Raw genomic sequence first — 14,496 nt, 5'->3', positions numbered from 1 at the left:
ATACAAAGGCAACAGTACCTCAAATAACCAATCCTTACAATCAAAGTATGCAGAAGAGCATCTCTGAAAACACAAAATATCCAACCTTTAGGCAGATGGGCTACAGCAGCAGAAAACCACACCGGGTGCCGCTCATGTCAGCTAATAAAACCAAACTGAGGTTTCAATTCACACAGGCTCACCAAAATTGGACAATAGAAGATTGGAAAAACATTGCCTGGTCTGATGAGTCTCGATTTCTGCTGCAAAATTTGGATGGCAGGAGCAGAATTTGAAGTCAATAACATGAAAGCATGGATTCATCCTGCCTTATATCAACAGTCCAAGCTGGTGCTGGTGGTGTAATGGTGTGTGGGATATATTCTTGGCACACTTTGGGTCCATTAGTACCAACTGAGCATTGTGTCAATGCCACAGTCTACCTGAATATTGTTGCTGACCATGTCCACCCCTTTATGACCACAGTGTACCCATCTTCTGATGACTACTTCCAGCAGGATAACGCACCATGTCATAAAATGCAAATCATCTTAGACTGGTGTCTTGAACATGACATGATCTCCACAATCACCAGATCTCAATCCAATAGAGCACCTATGGAATGTGGTGGAATTGGAGATTTGCGTTATGGATGTGCAGTTGACAAATCTGCAGCAACAGTGTGATCCTATCATGTCAATATGGACCAACACCTCTGAGGAATATTTCCGGTACCTTGTTGAATCTATGCCACAAGAGATTACGGCAACTCTGAAGGCAACAGGGGGCCCAAACCGGTACTAGTAAGAAATACCTAATAAAGTGGCCGGTGAGTGGCAGGAGACTTTCCATCCACGTATTTTTATGCGCATTCATGTAAAAAAGGCTTAATGGGAACAGCAAGATGCAAATCAATTTTATAAATGTGCATGAAAAAACGTATTTGCACAACTGAGTACAATAAAGATTTTATCCAATAAGAAAACATGCACATAAACTATGATGGAAACTAACTGAAAAAATAAATACAGAATAAAATCCGGCACACACATCAAAAAAGTCACATGATTTTGTTTTAATATGCACACATAGCCAATATATACACCACAATGGCAATCTACTTTTATGTCAGAACTGGGGAGCAATGGGATGCTATTAATGGGCAAATCCTGACCAGTTTGTAAAACATCTGAAATGTTGTTTTGGTTATTCTAAAATGTCTTAGTCATAGTCTATCATCAAAATATTATTACCTTGCAGAGCTGTCTTGAGATGCTGTGCTCCCAAAAAGCAGTCTCTCACATCTAAAAACTAGTTATGATATTTGGTTTTCATTTTGTGATACACAATTTATTGTATAAAAGAAAGGTCCACAGTAATTGCTTCCACTGCAGCAAGTTCAATTTTTATTTCTAATCACCAAGGGAAGAAAGTGACAGTTTTATTTTCTTTGACTCATTGTATGGAAGTGGTGCTTTATTTAACATAAAACTATATGAGTCTGATTTTACTAACAATTAATTTTATATTAGGTTAATAATTAGATCTTTCTTTGGAAGACAGAAATGCCATTTATCACTTTGTTCTTTAAAACTTCACCCATATATGTCCGTTCATAAACAGCTATATTAAAATATATATAAATATATATTACAGCTATTAGTAGAAGATGAAATTAAACAATAACATAATTAGGGCACTTTAAACTTTTATTTACAGTTATTCTTGTTTCACAGTTGATTGACCTTAACACATACTGAAGTTGTTCTACTTTACTAATTTATATATATATATATATATATATATATATATATATATATATATATATATATATATATATATATATATATATATATATATATATATATATTAGGGATGTAACAATATTGTAAATACCGTCATACCGCAATAGTAATTTTTTTCAATATTACCGTAGGCGCATGACTCAATAAAACTATATTTCTGAGAAAAGTTTGCATAGGCGATTGAAGTGAATGGGAGGTAGCGGGAACTACAATTCCCATCAGCCTAGGCGTGGCCATCATCCTTTGCGGTCTGTTGTCACTACAGATCCAGTAATGCGGAAATGGAGTGTGTGAACCTAAAGTGGGTTTTAAATCGGATGTGTGGAAGTATTTCGGTTTCTTTCTAAAAGATACGAAAAAGCAGAAAAGGTGACAGATAAAGAAAAAAACGTTATGCAAGCACTGACAGACTGTGGTGAAATATATGTTGGGGAATACGACTAAAAACAGTCATGGGGACTGCAGAACACAGCACGCTTGTTAGATTGATGCAGACATTGACTTGTACCATAAAGAGACCTCTATCTCACTCATGGCTTGTCGTCTCAAATGGTGGAAAGACAATGCACAGCGTTACCCACTGCTGTCAACCTCGGCTAAATCATATCTCTCTGTCCCAGAAACCTCAGTCCCAAATGAGAGGGTTTTTTTCTGTTGCAGGGGACATTGTAAATGCCCAGACATCCCAGCTTTTGCCAGATTATATTTTTATGATAATTAAAAAAAAAAAAAATCTCTATCCAAGTGAGTGAGTGATTAAATGTTTAATGTGATGAGTTTTCAACAATACAAAATTGAAACTTTATTAATTTTTTACAGGGTTTATAGTTTATGTTATTAAAATTGAAAAATTGAAGTTCCTGTTTCGAAACTTACAGATAGATGGCTAATATGTATGTCATTGATATGTTCAGTGCTAGGTAAATAAACACTTTTGGCACTTTTTTCGAGTCTTTTCATTAGTTTTGTTTTCCTGTAAATTACTTAATAAATACCGTACCGTGCCATTCATACCGAGGTATTACCGTACCATGAAATTCTGATACCGTTACATCCCTAATATATAAAATATATATATATATATATATATATATATATATATATATATATATATATATATATATATATATATATATATATATATATATATATATATATATATATATATATTTATAATTGTCCATATTTAAGAGTAAGTAGTAAATATGATTGTGTTTTCCTCATCAGCACCCCTGGGGCTGTATCCAGCTATGAATGCAGTACTCTCAGCAGTATAACCATTGAAGGGCCACTGCGGAGAAAGACACTAATGAAGGAGGGTAAAAAACCCACTGTAAGTGTGCAGTCATTTAGCTGCAGTTGTGACCAATAGATTTCTTTTATTAGATTGTGTTATTGTCAAAATATAGTATCAATTTATTGTAGATGTGTACCGAAGTCTAGATTATACTTGCCAGCTCTGCATGAGTCAACTGAAAGTTGGATATATTATACGATAAAAAATAAAAAAAGACAGTGGATCATCAGTGTCTTTACAAAATTGCACAATAACTACACAAAATGATTTGACAGACTGTGACAGACAGTGTATTTAACACTGTTTTTTTAGTCTGTGTACAGTAGATAAAGAGATATTTACGTAGATCAGTGATTTTTTTTTCATCTGCTTTAAGCACCTGCATTGCCTTGTGAAAAATAGAAATTAGTTACTTCATTTGCAAGATTTTTAAAATTACAGTAAATACTTCAACAAAAAGGGGCGACACTGGCTCAGTGGTTAGCACTGTCGCCTCACAGCAAAAAGGCCTCTGGTTCGTGTCCTGGCCAGTTGTCGCCTCTTCTGAGTGCTCCGGTTTACCCCCACAGTCCAAAGACATGTGCTATACGTAAATTGGGTAAACAAAATTGGCCATAGTGTATTAGAGTGTGTGTGTGTGTGTGTGAATGAGAGAGTGTATGGGTGTTTGCCATTACTGGGTTGCGGCTGAAAGTGCATCCATTGTGTAAAATATATGCTGGAATAGTCGGAGAGGTTAATTTCGCTGTGGCAACCCCTTATAAATAAGGGTCTAAGCTGAAGGAATATAAATGAATGAATAATATTATCTATATAATATGTTTAAGGCGAGGCAGTGGCACGGTAGGTAATGCTGGTGCCTCACAGCAAGAAGGTCACTGGGTCGCTGGTTTAAACCTCGGCTCAGTTGGCGTTTCTGTGTGGATGTTTTCCCTGCCTTCGTGTGGGTTTCCTCCGCGTGCTCCGGTTTCCCCCACAGTCCAAAGACATGCGGTACAGGTGAATTGGGTAGGCTAAATTGTCTGTAGTGTATGAGTGTGAATGAGTGTGTGTGGATGTTTCCCAGAGTTGGGTTGCGGCTGGAAGGGCATCCGCTGCGTAAAAACTAGCTGGATAAGTTGGTGGTTCATTCCGCTGTGGCGACCCCAGATTAATAAAGGGACTAAGCCGACAAAAAAATGAATGAATGAATGAATAATATGTTTAAATAATATTTGTCCTGTGTAAGAATTAAATTAACACTGTTAAGCGTAAGAAGTGTCTTTCAATACTGCCTTGCATGCTGTTAATTCCATTATATAATGTGCAGAATCCATGTCTTTGGTGTACAGTATAAATATTGTGATGTCATTAACATGTTACAGTTTCAGTCTATAGTCATACATGAGCACTTGACAACTAAAATATACAGTAAATGCACTAGAAGACCACATGTACAGTACATAGGCATATTTTTAGATACCAATCAGCATCACCGCCTAGTGGTCTGGCATGCAAAACACAGCATTCTTTTGTCATTTCTGTGCATCCATGTGAACAGGGGTCATGTTTATGTGTTGTGTCTGTATGTGAAACTTACCAAAAATGCAAAAGAAAAAAAATTAATAAACATGGGTTCAGTGATAATATATTAAAAACATAAATAATAAATAAAAATCTTTTTTCTTAATAAATAAAAATCTTCTTTTTTTTCTAAATTTAAAGTTGGATTAACTGCCCATGATTGAGTTCTTGGACAAAAGCACTTCATTTGTTTAAATCCTATTTCCTTTATTCCAGCTGTCATCCTGGAAGCGCTATTGGATTGTCCTGTCTGGCTCCATTCTCATCTATTTTGGTTCCAAAGCTCTAAGAGCAAATGAACGAAGACATGTAAGTGATTAAATATTTTTGTAATTTAATAAGAACTCAGGTTTTCACACTTGTAGTTCAGTTCACTTGGTTTATTTAGGTCTGAATCAAAAAAATAATAAAAAAATAATCAACAAATACTCTGCATTTGCTTTGTATTCACAGTTTTAACCTAAAGATTCATAAACAAACAAAAAGACATGGATTATAAAGGTGTAAGCTGGGCTTGTTTGTTTGTTGTGTGTAGATACATGTTATAGCATTTTTATAAGATGAAGAACTTTGAAAAAGACCTGTAAATAATTATTCTGCCACACAAAGACATGGTGCAAGAAAACACAATGTATAATCTAATGCACATGCAATAAAAGTAGTTTAATGATGCAGCAGGAATAAACTAGCACACATTGAGCTTTACTCATTTAAAACATGATCAAATAGTACTATATTTTAATTACAAAGCTTAACAAATAACAAATATTAGTATCAGTATAGTTGTATATACAAATCAATATCAGTTCATTTTGTGCAGCATATATCCTCTTTCCTTTAACTGTAATAATTCAGAATTGTAATAATTATAAATAAACGTTACAACAATGGTATTACTTTTTATTTTTTAGAAATGTTTATTAACTCTTTTCCTGACACCATTTTTTCTAAGTTGCCAGCCACTGCCAGCAATGTTGATGATTTTAAAATCAGTCTATTTTTTAAAAGTGGTTTGTTTCTTTAATTTAGTAGTTTAGATTGCTTAATTGTATTAAGCTCAGCATCACACTTATTCAAAAAAGGCACTCTGGCAGAGCATTTACTGCAGAGTGTTACCAAAACAGCCAATGTAAACACACCATAAACTTAGACAAAGTGTACTGAACCTCACCTCTTATCCTCTTTGTATGTGTTTATTTATGTCTAAAGTATAAATCTAGGCCGTGTAAAAAGATAACGCTCACAGGCTGGATGGTGGTGCTGCCAGACAACCCTGAACATCCAAACATTTTCCAGCTCACTGATCCTGATAGAGGTACTGATTATGCTTGTTCTGTCTTCATTCCTCAATGTATTATTTACTTTTCCATTGATTAGTAATTCTAATGATCTAATAAGTGTACTTTGGGCCTGGAAAAAGAGTACCATCATCCATTATTTATTAATGGATTTCCCATTAATTTGATCATTTTGATCATTTAAAAATTAATATATGTATTTGAAGCAGTTGAAGGAGCTTCAGGTGCACCAAACCCTTATCTTATGGATTAATAATTTTTGTAGGTTTTATGTATATATATATATATATATATATATATATATATATATATATATATATATATATATATATATATATATATATATATATATATATATATATATATATATATATATATATATATATATATATATATTAGGGATGTGCGGAGCAGCCGGTATTTGTATTTGTTTTTGTTGAGGTTGGAAAAGTATTTGTATTTGTATTTGTATTTGTATTCCAGTACAATTCAAAATGCCGCAAAAATATGTATTTTTTCTATTACACTTCTAATTTACATTATAGTGAAAGTATTGTTTAATTATACCTATTATATAAATTATAGATATGCAATATTGGTTGTTGTTTTTGAACATGTGATAAGAAATGTCATTGAAAAGAAAATAACATAGACGCCATTATCTCACCCATGGTTAAACCAACAACTAATAAAATACCATTGTGAATATTATGAACCCCACCACCACCGTTCTTGTTGAAGGACACTGAATAGACAGAATAAAAACAAATAATACTTCAAAAAACTGTTCTTCTTCTGAAAGAACTTTTTTCCAATGGACATAATTCCAAAAACTAAAATTAACAAAATAAATCTAAATAAAACCCTGCCTGGGAGATCTGGCAGAACAAAAGTATTCTATATAATACTAAAAGATACAGCCCTGCTATTGTCATCTGCCTGCCACAAAACAGACTCAAAGTTTGTTTTTTGTTTTTTTGTTTTTATGTTTGAAACTGACTTGCTGGGGCAGAATGTGGCTGTGTTGATGGTTTGGTGCTTGTGGAGGATTTAGCAGAACATAGCTGGGCTGATTGAGGGGGTTGATGCTTGTGGGGGGTTCACAGACAGTATCAGGAGAGGATGCTTTTAGTGCATGTGATACTACATTACATAGAAGGTTGCGAGGTGGCACAGTGAGTAGCACTGTCGCCTGACAGCAAGAAGGTTGCTGGTTCGAGCCCTGACTGGCTTCTCCCCATGTTGGCGTGGGTTTCCTCCGGGTGCTCCGGTTTCCCCCACAGTCCAAACACATGCAATACAGGTGAATTGGGTAAGCTAAATTGTCCCTATTGTATGTGTGTGAAAGAGAGTGTATGGATGTTTCCCAGTGCTGGGTAGCAGCTGGAAGGGCAGCCACTGCGTAAATCATATGCTGGATAAATTGGTGGTTCATTCCACTGTGGCAACCCCATATTGATAAAGGGACTTAGCCGAAAAGAAATGAATGATTATGCATAGAAGATGTTGACAGATGTTTAATATCTCTGCCTCTGCTGATTTCACTTTTGCACACATTATACAGTATCAGTTTGTTTTATCTGCAGCACCACTGACTGTAAAATTCTTCCACAAAGAACATGAAGTTTTTAGTTTTTTTTGACTGGTGGAGAACCAAGAAATGGCTCAGCAGTAGTCTCACTCTTTTTCACTCTTTTTCTGGGTGCCCAAATGTATTTGAGGAGTTTCAAGTTAATAAAAAGTGACGGGAAGCTATGCTAAGGTTAACTAGCCTATAGCATATATCTTGTTGTCTGCAAAATCTCCATATCCTGCATTTTGCATTCTGACAAGCTCTGAAGAATGTTGCTTCGTAACTCATAAAAAAACCTAAAAAAAAGTCCTACATAAATTGTAAGTTAAATATTAACTTTGATCAAATTAAAAATAAGGGAGTACTGGAGTCTGGGCCAAGCATATGAATGATCTCATGTGCAACATATACTGTATCAGTCTGTGTTTTCCTGGTGACACAGCTGCTCATCAGGATTGGATGACTTAGAACTTGATCTAAAGTACATGCAAACCTTGACAGTGTGCAACTAAACAACACAACAGTCTGTATTGTTTTCTGATTACCTTGGTTTCGCATGGGTTTTACATTTGCAAAGTTTATATGAGAATAATGCTCACACACTATAGCCATTTGCATGTACTGAACTTTATAATATGACCTGAATGAATTTGTCACATCAGGCTTGTTGCTTTAAATGGATGGTTGATTTGGTAGAATGTTTATTTCAACTGCCATTGGTAATTTAAATAAAATTCTAAAGTGATTATTTGTATAGTTTTGCCAGACTGAACCTGTTTTTACGCTAGGTTTTTTGTTTGTTTGTTTATTTGTTTATTTTATTTTATACATTTTTTTTTACACAAGGTCCTTTTGTTCTCTCTCTCTCTTTCTCTCTCCCTCTCTCTCTCTCTCTCTCTCTCTCTCTCTCTCTCTCTCTCTCTCTCTCTCTCTCTCTCTCTCTCTTTGCATTGTCACTTGCTTGCTTTGTTGGTTTCTGTAGCTTCCCTACAGTTGAATCACCACATTTCTTACACATTTCACAGCTGTTTTCGGGTAAAGTCTTCAGCGAGCAGCAAGAATTTTTAGTTTTCTCAGAAAAGATAAGTATGACAATGGCAACACTTAATCTTACCAAACTGTTTGCATGTTAAGCCACAGTTTAGAAATCAACTAGCTGTTAAGTGACACATAAAGACTAATGCTGTTTGCAACTGAAGATAACATCTACATTAAGTCTAACTGATAAAAAAAAAGTTTTTGCTGAAATGAATGAATGAGTGAAATAACCTGTTACCATTTTCCAAATAGAAACACATTTCCATTCACACCGGGTGTAGGCCCAATCCCAATTCTACCCCTTAGCTTTTCCCTTTACCCCTCCATTTGTAAAGCACAATAATCTGTCACTCAATGACACTTGAATACCCTATCACAAAAGTCTAGTGGCTGGGAATGACCTTTTTGCAGTGTCTATGCAACATTAATGTTGTTTTTGTGTGTTTACATCAGGGGTCACCAATCTCGGTCCTGGAGGGCCGGTGTCCCTTCAGGGTTTAGCTCCAACTTCCTCAACACACCTGCTTGGGTGTTTCAAGTATACCTAGTAAGACCTTGATTAGCTTGATCCTGTGTGTTTATTTAGGGTTGGAGCTAAAATCTGCTGGACTCCGGCCCTCCAGGAACAAGTTTGGTGACCCCTGGTTAACATATAGATGAATATGGCCGTGGTGTAAATCCTATATGTATATGATATACAGTTGAAGTCAGAATTATTAGCCCCTCTTTGAATTTTTTTCTCTTTTTTAAATACTTCCCAAATGATGTTTAACAGAACAAGGAAATTTTCACAGTATGTCTCATAATATTTTTTCTTCTGAAGAAAGTCTTATTTTTTTATTTCGTCTAGAATAAAAGCAGTTTTAAATTTTTAAACACCATTTTAAGGACAAAATTATAAGCCCCTTTCAGCTAATTTTTTTTAACTGTCTACAGAACAAATCATCGTTATACTATAACTTGCCTGATTACCCTAACCTGCCTAGTTAACCTAGTTAAATGTCACTAAGCTGTATAGAAGTATTATATACAAATATTATTTACTGTCATCATGGCAAAGATAAAATAAATCAGTGATTAGAGATGAGTTATTAAAACTATTATGTTTAGAAATGTGTGAAAAAAACTTCTCTCTGTTAAACAGAAATTGGGGGGGAAATAAACAGGAGGGCTAATAATTCTGGCTTCACTGTATGCCTTTAGTGATTTCCTGAAGAAAAAAAATCAACTGGAATACAGCAGTTGCCATCGTCGATCTCATGTGATGTTAGAGCTCACTATAGCATATGATCATGTGTGCAGGTGTTGTAGTGCTGACCCATTTTTTAGGGGTACATTTTGAAGCCCTTTCCCTTCACACTTTGTTTCAAGGGCCATGAGGAAGGAGTAGGGGTACAAAAATAGAATTGCGATTGTGCCTTAATCTGTCTGTCAAGTGTCTTTTTTCACTTTTCACCAATTTCCTGATTCTCAAAGGGAAGGCTGTATTTTCTGATCCATTTGTCTAAAAGTGCAAAATAATATATGAATGCAAAAGGAGACAACAGAAAATAACATAGACAGCAGTAATGGTAATGAGTCAATAGGCAGAGATTATGTGGAGTTTAGTAGCTGTACAAACACATTTAACTTTAATGAGTGTCTATGGAAAGCAATCCAGTTGAATGCTAGAAGAAATTAAAAGTGGACAAGCTAAAAGCAATGTTTAGATCACTCAAAGTCCAGAAAGATACCATAAAACATCCGTTAAACAGGCCATAAAGCTTTCAGTGGTTCTCCCTGAATATTATCAGGCATTGAGAATACTGTTCCCTTGTGTGCACATAAAAACAAGAAAAAAAAATGTATTCAACAGTTGCTACACCCCTGGGTGCACATGCACAACTTCCTTATTTTGAAACAAAGCACATGCATGTTTGAGGTAAAATGTTAAATCAAAGTGTGATTTGTGAACATGTGCCCTAGACACTGACAACTAGAAACTGATAAATAAAGTCATTATTTAATGTGCAAACAAAAGCATTCCCGTAGCTTAAAATATTCCACTTTTGTTTAGAACAAGCTGGGAACCTTGTTGTCTTATTACAAATGAATGTCTCAGATATTTAGAACAACATGCGAGTGAGTACTTACTAACATCATTGTCATTTTTGGGTAAACTAACACTACCAATATGAACAGGGCATACACACTGCTGGCGGTTTCAGGAATGGAAGTTTATAAGTATTGTTGGAGTTCCAAAAATTATGGTAGAGCATTTTTTTCCCAGTGAGCCTGGAAAGATTAAAACAGCTGTTTTTGTTTAAATGGTTTAGAAGCCATGGAAGCTTAAACTTAATAATAATGGTAAGGTTGACATTTATGACACACACTTGAGGTGTTAGCCAATCATAGTTCATTATGTTTCCAGCTCCAATTTTTTTATTTTACTGTAGGGCAGCTCCACTGACCCCAACTAAATAAACCAAAGGCAACAAAAGCAAGTAACTGATGATAATGGAGAAAAAAACAAGCTTAGGAAACCAATTCTCTTCTGGTTAATGAATGAATAAGAGGCTGATATGCTGTTTAGTCAGAAGTGGTCTTCAGCGTAATCATTTTCCTCTTACAGCTCCCAGTCATCTAGAATAGGGTGTGTTCAAGCTAGTCATAAGTATCTGTGTTGAGGACTTACAGTATCGGTCAACACAGCCAGATTCTTATCTTCCATATCCGTTTTGTGTAAATTTTAAGAGTATTTTATACATTTTTGTGAAGGGCAGTTTTTCTTCAAGCATAAGTCTTGTACAATGTTTTCTTATGCTTCTGTTATTTAAAGGTCATGTTGAACATAATTTGCTTGCAGAACTATCAAACATTCACCAGTGTTAAACAGCAGACTTGGCTTCACTTCTTTTAGTGTCAGGTTTTTGAAGTTATTTGAGCTCTGCGTTTCATGTCTTGAGCTGTCTGTTTTTTGTCTCTAGTTTCCAGTGTTGTAATGTGTTGTGTTGTGTGGTTTTGGCTAAGCAGTGAATGTGGAAATGTTGCTAAATGTTGCAGTAGGACTTCCTCATGTCATGTTTAGGTAGTTGAAATACCACAATTTTTGATTTCACTATTAAGAGTTAGATTTTTTGTATAATAAGAAGCCAGTACAGATGCAGATTTTTGCTTTTTAAATTGCAGGTTTGCATTGACAATCAATGTCATGTAAATAAACCAAAACTGATTTATTCTAATCTTTGGTTTCAGGTAATGTTTACAAGTTCCAGACTGGGTCACGTTTCTCTGCGATTATCTGGCACAGACACCTAGCCGAGGCTTGCAGGAGTACAAGGCCGCAGGTATGTTTGTTCTCATATAAAATAAATATAGCCCTTTAAAAATAACTGCAGTACAACAGCAGTATATAGAAGTATAACTGCAGTAAAATTACAATACAATGATTTTTAGAGTTTATATGCAAAAACAAATAATAAAAAAATTCCAGTAAATTGAACAGTAATAGTATAATGTAGCTTATATACAAGAATAACTGGCAAAATTCAATGCAACTGCAAAATCGCAGTATAATGAGGTATAAACACAGTTTAACTACAATGCATTATAGTTCAACAGCAGTAAAATCTGCAGTGCAACTAAATTAACATTAAAAAGGCAGTATAATGATATGCAATATAATTTATTGCACTTTGATACATAATACGTATTAAAAAGCACTTTAGTTTTATTATGTATTGCAGTATTTTAGATTTGTTTCTGTAGCTATTTATACTACTGAAAAGTGCAATACAGTATATTGTGGTAGTACCTCAGCAGTACAACTAAATTACTCAAACCTTAATTGGTAACTATTGTCCACTGAGCAAGATAAATAGAAGTTGTACTGCAGTTGTTTTGTAGAAGTACTTCAGCTGTATTGCAATTGCGGTATAACAGTTGTACTGTTGTAGTACTTCAGTTGTATTGCAGTAGCAGTACTGCATTATAGTACTTGTAGTACTCCAGTACCATTGCAGTAGTTGTACTGCATTACAGTATTATATCATTTCAGTACTATTGCAGTAGTTGTACTGTACTTGAGTTATATTGCAGTATATGTACTGCAGTTAGTTGTACTGTAGTACTTTAGTTGTATTGCAGTAATACTGCAATATACTTAAATAATGCAGTTTATTTGTGTCCAAAAAAGTCACCTGCAGTATTCTTTTTATAAAAACAACTGCAGTAATGTAGTTGTATAAAGGGGAGCTTCACACTGTGTTCTTGTGAATATAAACCCCAACATTATCCCTGGGTAAATGACAGCTATGGAAACAAGTTATTCAAAGCAACACACGTGGAGTCTCATTGTTACTTACAATCCATGAAAAAATAAATAAACATATTCAGCCAAACCAAAAGACAATTTTGACACATTTAACATTTCTCACGTAAAGGATGGCAAATTTTGATATTAACGTGAAGCACCAACTTGAAAAATGGGGTAGTTTGGGGATTCTGACATCCTGAACATTTAGTCACAGGAAAGTCAAACATCCTAATGTGAGTTTTATATATGATATTTCTGTAAGAAGCTGTATCAGTGTGATTTGCAACTTATAGATAAAGCAGAAATGCAGATAAAGCAGAAATATGTGTATTAATGTTATTTGCAAGTGCAAGCTAACAGCTTGTATATATATTATAAAAAAAAGGTTTAAATACTTAGGTGTTTCTCGTCGAGCCAGTCATTTTGATAATTTCTCCAATTAAAGACCTACTGTATGTAAGGAAAAGAGTTGACAGTCTATTACATTTTAGTTTCTCATTTGCTATAGTTTATAAAAATGGCATTGAAATACATCTTGTTTTTTAGTCTACTGTTAGATTAGTTTTTTTCAGTTACAGTTTACTCTATTTTTCTATCTCACTTACATAAATGACAAATCCAAAAATAGTTGTTGTCTGAATAATTGATGTGGAATGTGGAACAGGAAGAATGTTGTTTATCCAAGGTTTAACTGTTTCGTGTGAAATTTAGGTGTGTGTGTTTACCTAACTTGTTAAAATCAGGAATACTGCATTTGTTTTCTGCAGATGCCAGCAAACCTCATGTCCTTTGAATAAATGTTTTTGGGGAAGTGGGACATAAATAAAAGGAACAAACCTACTGCAGAAAGACATTGCAGAAGAGCTTCTGAGAAGAAAAGGACATGTTAAAACTGAAGGACCTGACGTAGTTGGAAATGAGGCAGCTGTATCTGTTGAAAAAGTCTGATTCATTCAGATCTTGTAGACACGGCTGTACTGAGAAAAGTGTTTTCTGTCTTGACTTCGGAGGTAACACTTTACAATAAGGTTTAATTTGTTGACATTAGTTAATGCAGTATGTAACAGGAACTAGCAAAACAATAATTGTATAGCATTCATTAGGTTAATGTTTATATTTAAATAGGCTGAAATTCTCTACTAAATTTTGTTAATTCATAATCCATTAATCAATGGTAAATAATGCCTAAATTTTAACTTAAAGGGACAGTTCATGCCGAGGATTTAGGGCAGCTTCCTCTGCTTTAGAAGATTATCAAAGATTATTACTGTGGCTAATGCTGTGTTTCTTGGTGGAACATAAAAAGCAAGTCAGAAGCTACTGGCACTTTGAGAGCCAAAAAAAAAAAAAAAACATAAAAGACTAAACAAAATTAATCCTGTTTATACATCAAGGTCTTACAGTACGTAGTGAAATAACCTGTTTGTACAAAAAAAATAACATTATTTACAGCGATCATGAAAGTCTGGTATGCAAGATTCCTGCAATTTAATTATGTTGAGGTGAGTACAGGGCAGTGTTGCCAGATTGGAAATGTCAAAGTATCGTACCAGAACCTCAAAATTATCGTAATTGTTGGAAAATTATTGTACACGAGTCAAACTGAGAGTATACAGCTATTATCTAGACACATAGCGTTTTGACACAAA

The 14,496-nt window shown here is 34.6% G+C and overlaps 1 protein-coding gene across 1 annotated transcript in view; it reads left to right on the top strand.

Annotated features, from left to right (window-relative positions):
• ralgps1 (Ral GEF with PH domain and SH3 binding motif 1) overlaps nt 1-14,200 on the top strand; it is a 200,135-nt gene extending 185,935 nt beyond the window's left edge. The window contains 5 exon segments of the mRNA NM_001100146.1: nt 3,012-3,117; nt 4,861-4,953; nt 5,854-5,959; nt 11,788-11,879; nt 13,615-14,200. Of these exon segments, the coding sequence (NP_001093616.1) occupies nt 3,012-3,117; nt 4,861-4,953; nt 5,854-5,959; nt 11,788-11,879; nt 13,615-13,644 (427 nt within the window). The 3' untranslated portion in view covers nt 13,645-14,200.
• Nucleotides 14,201-14,496: the final 296 nt, after the last annotated feature.

The sequence above is a fragment of the Danio rerio genome, chromosome 8 (genome assembly GCF_049306965.1).
Source record: "Danio rerio strain Tuebingen ecotype United States chromosome 8, GRCz12tu, whole genome shotgun sequence".
Lineage (NCBI taxonomy): Eukaryota > Metazoa > Chordata > Actinopteri > Cypriniformes > Danionidae > Danio > Danio rerio.
Note: the sequence above shows the minus strand (reverse complement) of the source record. Positions and strands in the feature narration are given on the sequence as shown.